Source organism: Peromyscus maniculatus, chromosome 11 (genome assembly GCF_049852395.1).
Source record: "Peromyscus maniculatus bairdii isolate BWxNUB_F1_BW_parent chromosome 11, HU_Pman_BW_mat_3.1, whole genome shotgun sequence".
NCBI lineage: Eukaryota > Metazoa > Chordata > Mammalia > Rodentia > Cricetidae > Peromyscus > Peromyscus maniculatus.
This window is the reverse complement of record NC_134862.1, coordinates 91,302,340-91,314,539: the sequence shown is the minus strand read 5'-3', so window position 1 is coordinate 91,314,539 and position 12,200 is coordinate 91,302,340. Positions and strand designations below refer to the sequence as shown.

Below are 12,200 nucleotides of genomic sequence, written 5' to 3'. Positions count from 1 at the left end.
TAATTTTCACTCTCCGGGTAAGTTTTACATTCCAATTAAGACTCACAGACCCCTGACCATTGGAACAAGGAGGTCCCGTCACAAGAAAGGCAGGTACTGCTGTATCCATTAGTTAACTTGTCACTCTCACCCTCTATCAGACTGGGGTGGACTAATTTATAAGAGGACCCAGCCAGCTCCGGGCACACAGACACTGTCCACTTCCTCGGTCTACAGCTTTGATTATCAGGCCCATTGTTATGGGGATTTCCTTGAAGTAATGTCCCGGGTGTCCCGCTGGTGGCCCTTCTGTGGTAATATCCATATGCACTTTGTTCAAATGCCGTCTATAGCGGCCTGACCTTTGGGTTTTCCTGCAATGCACAGCTAGATAAGTGAACAGTGTCAGGATCAGTCCTAAAAACAAACAGAAGCTCTTCCCTGAGTACACCCAGCCAAAGTCCCTCTCCTTCCTCCCCAGCCAAGAAGACAGCCGGGCCCAGCCTTTCCCTCCAGCTGGCTTCTAAACACTTGGAGACCAGCAAAAGTGTTCTGGAGCCATCATAACATCCATTCAGTCAGTACCAAGGCCCACAGTGTGCTTGTTACAAGTAAAAGTTAGGGGATCTGATTGGGAATTCTAGATCTAATCTGGTCTCCCAGTTGGTTTGAATTTTGTTGTTGTTATCGTTGATATTTCAAACTTAAACAGCAGCAAAACACAGCTGGATGCTAATGGGATTCAGACACGTCACCTAAGAGCGTCCATGTCCTCCTTCTCCAACTACCAGTAGGTAAATAGCCCAGACTGTGTCTCTGGCTAGCAGAGGACATCGGGGACATAGACGCCAGAGTATAGACATTGCAGGCCCTCATCTCCTTGGACTGACTTCCCTTATCACTAGATGGGCAGCCCAAAGACTGTCCTTCCACCCAGTAATCAACATCCATCTAGTCAGGAACTCATGGGGTAAGTGACACTCCCGTTCATCACTGCCTGAGTGGGCCATGGCTCCCAGGATCAAGGTTCTCCCAACATCTTTGGTTTGTTTTTTTCTCTTGGTACTCAGGAGAATAGTGTTTGTTGCAGGAAAATATCAGATTGTGAGTGGTTGATTTGACCTTGTAGTAACCAGTGTGGTAGGAAATAGGTAAGCCTTTAACACCAGGCAAAATTTCATGGAGCTACCAAATTTCCAAGTGCCAAAGCAGAAATCCCTAATCAAAAACTGCGGCTAAGTGGTTTCTATTCTGCTTTTCCCAACCTGGAACCATGGAATACGATTCCCACAGCATGTTGCGTAACCTACAGACAGCGAGTGCTGCAGAACCCACTGAACAACGGGTCTCGTTGCCTATGGTGTGTGTTACGTGACATCTTTACACAGGGAAGGTGAGCCTCAGGAAAGAGAGAGGGGGACCTACGCATCACTCCAGGCTCCCGACCACTCCACTTCACCCCACGGGTTCCTCAGTCGGATCAGCTTCTCTGGGCGGCCACAGAAATCCAACTGCAAGAGCCACACACAGGCAAATCACCACACTGCTGCTGCGCCCAGGGTGGTCAGTGTTTCAAATGTCTCCAAAAGACCACACTTTCCTTTTCTTTACCATGCTGTGTTTAAACTTTGGTCAAATATTTTGCTTTCACAAGCTATTAGAACAAATGAAGAGTGAGTCTACCACAAAACCAACTATGTATCTACTTAAACTTAGGTTTAGATTTTGCAGTTGATTAACTTGGAACTTGTTCTGAATATCAGAGACAGCATTCTAATAAATTCCCCCTAAACGATGCCAATGTTGTGGAAGTTAACATTTATTGATTGCTTACTACTGGGTTAGGCACAGTGCTAAACATTTCAAATGCATGGTTGCTTTATTTAAACTTCACACTTTGACCTCAACAATAGGAGATCCAGAGAAGCCCAGTTATTCAAGACTATCTAGTTAGCTGTATAACTATCCCCTCCTCAAGAAAGCTCATTAGACTTGGGAAATAAAGGAAACTTGGGAGCCCGGGAAGTTCCTGAAAGTTACAAGATTCACAAAGCCCCTCCCCAAGGTTGTAAAAGCAGTGGACAGTTGCAGAGAAAGCAGAAGGTCTTCACTGGGTGCTGCCTGCAAGTCACGCAAGGAGTTCCAGGGATGCAGTTTTCATGTATTGTCACCCATGCAGCTTTCTGGTGCTGCAGCTGCCTTTGAGTCATCCAGGCTTCTGTAAGCCAGCGCAGTATGACCACTGGTCTACTGAGGTGGGTCTGGTGGAACTGTTTCCTTGATCTGTCATGCCTGGTGCCTGATCTGGGTTGAGTAGATGCTTGTTCACCTCTCTCTAGGAAAAGCGTAGGAGCCTAGCAGAGTGTCTCCAAAGCGTAAGTGTATAAATGCCCTCAGGAACTTGTGGTAAAATTTGGTCACCTCTGTTGTGGGGTTTGCAGGTGGAGCTTTCTAAAACACGTGATGGGGTTCATGTCTTTCCTACGAGCCTGAGTTCATTCTTCTGGTGTGAGTTCTCATTCTCTCGGGACTGGATTAGTTGCTAAAGGAGTTATATTGCAAATCTCCTCTTGTTTGTCTCTCTTCTGAATGTGCCCACTTACCCTTCCAATTGATACTGTTATGAAGCTATACAAAGCTACCCAGTATTAGACTTCCCAGACTCCAAATGCATGAGATTAAAAAAAAAAACTCTTTCTTTTATAAATCATCCAGATTCAGGTATTGTGTTATAGTAACATAAGAACTAAGATACTACCTCATGCCACTATTTAATGAGCACTTGAGTGTGGTCCCCATGCAACAGTGCACACATGCTAGCACATATTTGCACAAACAGGTCAGTCTATTAGGTCTTTATCACCATCATTTGCATCATACACTAGCCCATAGTTTCCTCACACATTCCATTCATGTTTACGGAGTTGACTTGATTTAACAATACCACATTCAATAGAAAGATGTGTAGTGAGTACTGTCATCATTACAATAAGCAGTGAGAGCTGGAGTACTCAGTGTGTGGCTATTTCTGCACAATCACTGGAAAACCCAAAGAAAATGTATTTCTCAGTTGTGACACTTTCTGGGTTGATGTGTTTTACATTTATCTTATCGTCCACTTATATCTATGCTTTTAACTATAAACCAAATTATTCAAACCCCATTTGGATGTAGGTAGACCATATGAAATAAAAATCATGAATATTATAGGCCGTGCTGGGGCCAGAGAATGAAGAGTATCTATGTGCCTTCTCATTATTAAATATCATCCTGAACACTGGAGTAGAAATTCTTTCTTCTTTTAGGGACTCCTATGAGTTCATACTGCTTTGCCCATATGAACATTTGTTTGGAATGTGTGTAGAATCTAACTGATAGTCCCCGTAACTTTTCTGATCACACCTCGGAAAAGAGGCAAATTTAATTAAAGACAGACAGCTGGGGTGAGGGTGGCTCAGACACCGTCCTCTGAGAAGCTAAGAGTTGCGGGTACCCTGTAGTGAACACAAGTTAACTGCACATCTGTCTGGGGCTCTGCATCCAGAGAGAAACTTGCCCTGAGTAAACAGGAAAGCTCAAAGGCAACTCAAAACTTCTCAGCGGGATATCCTAGCACTTTCTTGGGACACCCCAGATTTCATATTAACCCCATCCTACCTCCTCGACTCCGGTAACAGAGTATGCGTGACCCTTAACCAGCTTTTGCCAGGTGACGGCTTCTGCTTCGGCTGCGCCTGAGGCCTGGTCAAGGAGAGAGTCCAGTCAGGGAGGCTGACACTGACCTCTTTAAAGTCAGCACTACAGTGCTTTCTAAAAGTACACCACACAGCCAGGGCTCTCCCAGGCGGGAAGAGTACAGGGGCAGCAACAACTCACGGACAGAGAGACCCATCTCTAGACAACCCCTTTTAACAAGCCAGGCAGGTAGTGAGTGGCTGCGGAGCCTAGAGTGTGACTGAGAGCATAGTTACACTGTTTCAGAAACAAACAAACAAACAAACAAACAAACAAACAAACAAATGAAACTACCCATCATGACAGCCAGAGAGGAAGAGAGAGCATCTGGATAGATAGATAACAACCGGCCCTCAGGTTGATGGCTTCTAGACCTGATCTCTAAGGCCACATTGGCATTCCATACAGCCAATCTTCCTGTCAGGGCTGGACCCTCCTCTTTTCTTCAGGCATCTCCAAGTCCATCAAATATTGTCAGCTGCCAATTTGTTTTCCCAAAGAATAAGATGATTTGGCAAGCAGAGGGTAAGTAGATAGGGCCTAGGATCCAGGAGACAAGGCTGTGCTCTCGTGAGGAGCCTAGCCATACTAAAGTGGCTCCAACAGTTACCAGCAAAACATAATCTTAAAATGTGACTAAGCCTAGTTCCCACCCATTCATGAGGTCTTCACCAGTTCCTGTACACTGTAAACCGACATGTCACCAGAGAAAAGAGAAAAAGGGAAGAGTTGAGGCTCACATCAATGGAGCAGCCCAACAGAGATCCCGCACGGAGGGCCTTCCGGATGATGTGGTACAGATTGCCTGGGGCCTTCCTCAAGTCATAAAACTCAGAGATGCCACCTGTGAAGTCTTCAAAGCCCTCAACGGTGGAGCCTCCAGCAAGAGCCTCATAGGAACCATTGAGCCTATTGAAAAAGAAAGAAAATAAACACCACCCACAGTCATGAGCAACCTAATAAGGGAACCACGGACTGGAAAGGGACAGTGTCAGGACATAGGCCAGAGGGCCAGGGAAAGACCTTGGCCAGCTTTGACCAGGAGCCTAGCACACGCACAGGCCACTGTTTTAGACAGACACCCCAGGATTTCACTAGGAACAGATCCTCAGGCAGCCCCTCTCCAGGTCTCCCACTCCCTTTCAAAACCAAAAACCCTTCCAGAATTGGCCCTAACTGCTTGGGTTTCAGGGTGTCCAGCACAGCTAGGAATGGGGAGCCTTCCCTTGAGGCTGAGGGGTATCTGTTAAGGATTACCATAACAACGAGAAAATTATTGGGGTGTCAGAACAGAGTGATAGCAAACAAGACTAATTCAAAGAAGCCTTTCAACTTTGAATATCAGTTAGGAACATGACACTCAAGGAATGAGCAGAAACTTTGTTGAGTTTGGTAGCTAAAAACCCTTCTTCATCATCATCATCATCACATAAACATTCATTCTGCCCCAAGATCTTACCAGGGGGTCTGAGAGAGGAAAATGTAATAGCTAGAGAGACAGTCTTAATGAGATAGAGTTAGGATCTCTATATACATATAATGTGTTTATGTTTGTGGTGTATCGAGTATTGAACCAGGGCCTTATGCATGCTGGGCAAGCATTCTATCACTGAGCTACCTCTCCAGCCCCAGAGATGAGATCTTAAACTCCCAGCCCAAATTTCCATTTCTCTTCAGAAGGGTGCTTTCAGTCTAGCCTGGGCATGTCTGGATGCTGGGGAAAATGTGGCTGTCACATCCTGAGCAGGAGGTCAGGTGAGAGCCTTCAGGGAGGCCCCAGGGCCTTCTGGTTCCTCACCACCTCACTTACTTGGCATAGGCTTTCTCCAGTAAAGCACTCCAGAATTCACTGCCTTCTTCCGAGTGTAGAAAGAGCAGTTGTCCATTCTTGGTGGGGAGCCTGTCGTCAATGACCACCTCCACCCACTCTCCGTACTGCCAGAACTGGGGGTGGAAAACATAACACCTATCACATGCAGAAGCAGAGAAGGGTCCTTCAGCAGCCTCCTTGCATGGGGTCTCAGCTGTCAGCGAGCTAGTCTCCAGGCTTTGTGAACCTTAAATGCCCTGAGAGGGTTTACACCTCATCCAAACACAGGAGATGCCACAGGCACCAAGAAACATCCAGTCTTTCTGGGAGTCTGTGGAGAAGAGAGCTTGCTCAGTATCACCCAGGAGCCAGAGTGGGTGGCTCAGGCTCACATCTCCTGGTCCTTAGTCCAGAGTGATTCCCTTACGGCCCCATGGCCTGAGGGAAGAGGGAAAGGAAAAGAAGAAGATTGGATAGATGTATAAAGGAATGGTTTTCAACCAGGAGTGTCTACCCAAGTCACCCAGAGGGATAATCTAACGTCAGTATTGGCCTCGCTTCCAAAGTTTCTGAACCCACAGATTTGAAGAAATAACTAAGTTACAAAAGTGGTGGCCAAGGTCACAAGCAAGGCCTACTACCTGGAAATGGAAAATGCCTGCATAGTTCTTCTGGAAGCTCTGGTCCCTGGGAACCACTCGGTAAAGCAGCTTTTCACTCAAGGTGAGGGAGGCAATGGCTGCCAGAAGCCAACAGTCACCTGCAAGGAATCAGAGGAGACCAAAGTCTGTCAGGCCAGGCCCTCCCGGTCCCCATCACTCCAGAGTTCATGTCTGTTGTAGACTGACTTTGGCTGTAATACAATTCCGGAGCATGGGTTATGTATCAACAATAGAAATGTACTTATCAAAGTTCAAGAAGCCGACAGAATTGGTATCGGTGAGAGTCCCTCTCTATTTCTACTTCTCTGCTTGATGCTGGTTTACGCACGACAGGAAAGTGAGCGGGCTGAAGGACCTGGCTAATTCTCCCACCCCATTAGAGGACCACCGGTGTCCACGGTCCACTCCTTAGCATGGTCACACCGGGCTTGGGGCCCAGCATTGAGTCTTGGAAGCGCACAGTCAACCAAAGAGCACAACACCCTCACCTAAGTCACGCATGCAGAGTCTCCTCTCATGGCTGAAGTGCACACACATGCAGCTCCTGAGGCCTCACTGGGAGGGTTTTCCTCAGGCGTGGAAACTCTGTTCATCCCTATTGCTGTGCCTTACATGCTGACCACTTCACAGTTCCCAGGTTCCCAGTCAGTGGAATGGAAATAGAGAGAAAAAGAAAGAGAGAGAGAGAGAGAGAGAGAGAGAGAGAGAGAGAGAGAGAGAGAGAGAGGAAGGAAGGAAGGAAGGAAGGAAGGAAGGAAGGAAGGAAGGAAGGAAGGAAGGAAGGAAGGAAGGAAGGAAGGAAGGAATTTGTCCTTCTGTCCCATTTGTTGTCAACTCAGATTCATTTGGTTGGGAAGAACACTGAAGCTATTCAGGAGCACATAAGGTATGCAAGTGAGTGAGTGAGTGAATGAATGAGCGATCGATCCTTTCCCACTATGGCCTTGAGTAATGATAGTTGATTCTGCATGATCTGTGTAGAGTATAATGGTCCTTTTATATTTCAGAGTTCACCACGAGAGCCTTGGTTATAATTCCCTTGTGATAGTGATGAGCACGAAATCACCATAATTTAAAGCAGAAGAAGTGAAAGTCAAGAGAGGTTAAACATCCCCGGGCTTGGTGTTGGTCACTTTGATGTCTGAGTAAATTTAGAAGCAGATTGAAAATGCCCTTCTGCATGAGACAGACCTCCCAGGCTCCCGAAAGCCACCTCCGGAGACAGCATCGATGACTGTCAGTGACAAGATCAACTGATGAGTCACAGCCCCAGACACCACATGCTTACCTTAACCAGCTGAGTGGGAGGGGCAAGCACCCTGGAAGCTATATAATTCTGCTCACACTTGTGTATATATTCATGGTACTGTGGAGTCGGAGGGCAAAATGTCCTTACTGTCCCTCACATTGTATGAAACAATATGCCATCATACCCCCCAATCCTGCCTCTTTCCACTTCACTGCGGACCCCAGGCTCTAGGAGTCTGGGGTTCAGTGAAGCAGTCCTTGTTTCTCTTATTCATCTGGTTCTTCTAGCTCTAACACCTCCTGGGTGCTCCAGACATCACTGTCCCCATGAGAAACATTAGACCCTCTCAGCCCTAGCCAGAAAAGCCCCTTTCTACAGTAGGCCCCAGTGAGACTCAGGTGGTCAAAGCGCTGAGTCTGAGAGACTGTTGAGTATTCGGTCCTAAGTGGCACATATATATCAATCCTTCCCCAGCAAGGCCATGGCATTCATGAAGTCACAGCACTCTGGTTCCTGCACAAGACCTGGACCAAGTCAAACCAACAAGGTCAGTCAACAGTCAGCACACAGCACTTGTTAGATTTGGTGGGTTATATTTGTGGGAGGGAGGGAGGGAGGGAGGGAGGGAGGGAGGGAGGGAGGGAGGGAGGGAGGGAGGAAGGGAGGGAGAGAGGGAGGAGAAGGCTGGAGAGATGACTCAGCAGTTAAGAGCACTCCCTGATCTTGCAGAGGACACAAGTTGGGTTCACAGCACCCACATGGTGGCTTACAACGCTCCTTACACACACACACACACACACACACACACACACACACACACACACACACACTGCACATATGTACATGCAGGCAAACTCCCATCTACATAAAATAAAATAAATCTAATAAAAAGGAAAGGACAGGACATGAAGATGGGAGGGGTGTGTTGAGGGGTGTCTGGGAAGAGTTGGAAGGGGGTCAAGACGGATATGATCCAGAGACATTATGTACATGTATGAAATTGTCAAATAATAGATAAAAGATATTCTAGTAAATCAATAAATATGCTTGACTTTCAGATAAAAGGCCTGAGGACGTTTGAAAGGTCACCCAGGTTCTTTCCTAACTTCACATTTTCATCTTAACTGTGGGGCTGCTTCCACAAGCCAAGAGTGAACACACTTGGTTGTTCACACTCAGACTGCTTTAGCAAGCAGTCAAATTTTGACCCAGGACCCTCCTCTGAGGGTCTGTCACCCCCAGCAAGAGCTCCATCCCAATGCCACCCCCAACCTTTCTCAAAACACAGAGGCTCAAGATTACATCCCAAACTATTTTCTTCTTCAGTCTCCTCCTACCCTCTCATACACACGCACGCACGCACGCACGCACGCACGCACGCACGCACACATGCTTACTCTTTGAAGGATTTTTCTGATTTTTGAAGTAAGTAACCTGATCTTTACCAACAAACGCTATTCCTGAGATTATTAGGGGTTCAAGGTGAAGTTCAAGGTGAGCATGGAAACAGCACTTGTATGAAAACGTTGGGCTACACTGTTCCTTGCTACAGAGAACCTCAGCAGGGGTAAAACTTGTTTAACAAGCAATGTCCCAAGAGTGGAAACGATTTCCTTTTCCCCGCTTGGTTCCCCTCAGCTCAATTTCTTCCTAAGAACTCATGGTATAATGTCATTTCTTTGCTTAGAAACAAAATACAAACCTTTCCCCAAAATGCCTCCGCCCTACCTGCCTGGTCTCCCTCCCACTGTGAGTTCAGATTCCGGTCCAACCTGATCTTTTTTCTTACCTTCCTCTCCTTACCTGTCCCATCTGTCTGTACAGTGCTTCCTTCAACCTGACCAGTTGGGTCTTTACCCTCTCCATAAAGCCTGCCTTGAGGTCTGCTCAGAAGGCACCTCATTTGTTCTTTGTATGTTCTGGAGACATTATTTATCCCTCTCAGCTGATCCTAAATCCACTCACATGGAGGTTCCATGATGGCACATTCCTTACCATCCCTGATTAATCCCAAACCCCCAAGCCCTCCCTCCACAGGGCTCCTAGCTTGTGCCAAGGCTGCCTGATGATACATCTGTCTCTCCTCCCTGTTCCTCTCAGATCTCTTCCTGCCAAGCAGGAACATGGAGTCTCTCCTGGTAGCAACCCTGGCAGTAGCTGACAAACAGAGGAGACCCAGTAAATATTTGACAAATAAAAACATGTCAGTAAATGACCAAAGGAATTCATGAATCATGTTCTGTCCCTTTGTGAGTCAACAACAGCACGACACATGCTTTGACCTGGGAATCCTAGGGTTGGGATGAAGTAAACATGGCCATGCATTGAACCTCACAGAAGGAGACAGCAGGTGAGATGGGCGCAGTCCCTGGAGAAGGGACAGAATGAATGCTCTGTGGTGTCTCTGAGGTAGGCGGCTTCTCAAGGAAACCAGAGAGGCTCCCTTCTGTCGAGAAGATTGCCACTCCCAATCTAAGCTGCCGAAACACCCCACTCCAGGCTCTTCCTCGACACTCCGATAGCACATGCCAGAAAACATCCCTCGGTGGCTCACATCTAACAGGTCTGCCCAGCCAAGAAAGAGTGTAATGTTTTCTTTCTTTTCCTCCCTCCTGACATTTCGCAGAGTCCACCCAGATGCTGCAGTAAGCACAAAGAAATGCCATAGGTATAGACATTTGGGTCCCTGCCAATTACTACATAAAGCATGAGGGGACGCTCTTTCCAGGATGCTTTTTCTAAAGTGCCCAAATGAATGTGCTTCCTTTCAAAGGTACTCTTGGAATGACAGACATTTACTCTCCTGCTCAAAATACCCGAGACACTTGTTTGAGGGGTATGCCTTCATCTCTGAACGTGGATTTGATTTACAAAAGCAGTCATGGAGCTTTGGGATCTACGTTTGTTGGCAGATAAAGTAGACAAGAAAGCCTGGAAATGTCTCCACAGACAAACGTCTTCTCTTCAGCCACCTCCTAGCTGGTGGTCACCATGGTTAGCGTTCCCAAGAATTTGAGTTTGAAGTGGGAATTTGGTAAAAGCACCTGCTTTCCTGATGGAGTGTGGCAGATTTGCCTACCACAATCCTTCTGCTCACTGTTCTTCCCATCCTCTTACCTAGGAAGTCTGCCTTATGCCTGGAGATCCAGAGACCTCTCATAAACCCTAGAGCGTGGGATGAAAGTCAACACACTTGAGAGAACAGAGCAGAAGCCCAGTGTGTCTCTGGGTTTCTAAGAATTAGCCCAGGGCTACCCACCTCCAGGCTCCTGTTACAAAAGAGATATCCGCCCCTCATCCCAACTTGTTTAAGCCATTACAGTTAGGTTCAATACTGCTTGCAGCCAACATTTTCCTGATACACTAACAAAGTGATTAGTATGCCCTATAAATTGGTTCTGAAAGAGCTCCACTAAAGGACTTCTTTAAACTATTAGGATTAGGGATAGTTGAAATATACACATTATTCTATACACTGGTTGGGCTGGCTGTGTTGTAGGGATCCTGGCTGGATGTCCGGATGATCTCTACAAAGGATCATAGTGTATGGAATTACAGAGAGCAACATTTGCATGTAGACTCCAATCAACAGAAACAGTGAGGAGGAGCTTGCTGAGGAAGCCCAGGCGCTCCCTCAACCCCAACAAGCACAGAAATGCTTCAGGGGTCAGAACGGATGCTTTGGTGAGGGACTGTGATGGTTGGTTCGTTTTAATTGTCAGTGTGGCACAGCATAGAATCACCTAATAAGAGTCAGTGAGGAACTGACTAGATTGGGTTGTCTGTGGGCATGCCTGGGGCGGGGGGCGGGGGGAGGCTTGATCATGATACTGATGTGGGAAGACCCAGCCTAAGAGTGGATGGCACCGTTCCCTGGCTTTGAGTCCTACACTGCATGAGAGCAGGGAACACAGAACACAGCAGTCATACGCTCTTTCTCAGCTCTTGATGGCGGATGTCACCAGCTGCTTCGAGTTCCTGTCTTGACTTGCCCACAATGAAGGACTGGAGCCCGGAGCTGCAGCCAAAGAGACCTTTTCTTCGTTAACGACGCTCTAGGTGGTGTATTTTACCACAGCATCAGGAATGAGACCGAGACGGTGACATGGGCATCACTCTTCATTTTTTCCTTACTATAACAGAATGCCTGAGCCGGGGTGATGTCAAAAGGAAAGGGCTATAGTTAGCTCATGGTTTTGGGAGTCTGGGAAACCTACGAGCATGACACCAGCAAATGTCTGAGGTTGCTTCAACTCATGGCAGCAAGCAGACAGGCAAGGTGGTGCATGCAGAGGAGAGAAAATAAGGCCGCTGTCCCGTGATGGCTAACTCATTCTCTAGAAAAAGGCACCAATCCCTCTACATGACTGCATCACTTGAGGGGCCTTTCCTCCCCCAAACCAGCACACCTCAAGAATCTCAGTGGGGACTAACTATCCAAGCTACAGCAATGGAAAGAACTGTTCTGAGTCCAGGTGACTTGGGGAGGGAGAGAGACAGAGGCGCAGAGACGGAGATACATGTGGAGAGACAAAAAGAAATGACACCACACATATTGTCAAGGAGAGGGAGAAATTAAAGAATTGGACAGAGGAGTCTGGGATTCCCCTGGCCCAGCTGAGCAGAACTAACAGACAAGACTGAACTGAAGAGAAGTGAAGGACCTGCCTTCTCTTTATCCAACAGAATGAACTCGGTCTTGGAAGATTGCACATTAATAAATTCACTAGAGGGCGCACTGGAGCCAGCCTTTCCCACTAGTGTC

General features: G+C 47.1%; 1 protein-coding gene across 2 annotated transcripts in view; it reads right to left on the bottom strand.

The window, feature by feature from the left end:
• Capn8 (calpain 8) overlaps positions 1-12,200 on the bottom strand; it is a 71,778-nt gene that overhangs the window by 32,582 nt on the left and 26,996 nt on the right. For both annotated transcript variants that reach the window (XM_076548122.1, XM_006988623.4), the window contains exons 3-7: positions 6,166-6,284; positions 5,525-5,658; positions 4,455-4,623; positions 3,637-3,720; positions 1,405-1,490 (exon numbers count right to left, since the gene is read on the bottom strand). In XM_076548122.1, the coding sequence (XP_076404237.1) occupies positions 1,405-1,490; positions 3,637-3,720; positions 4,455-4,623; positions 5,525-5,658; positions 6,166-6,284 (592 nt within the window). The remainder of the gene's footprint in view (positions 1-1,404; positions 1,491-3,636; positions 3,721-4,454; positions 4,624-5,524; positions 5,659-6,165; positions 6,285-12,200) is intronic.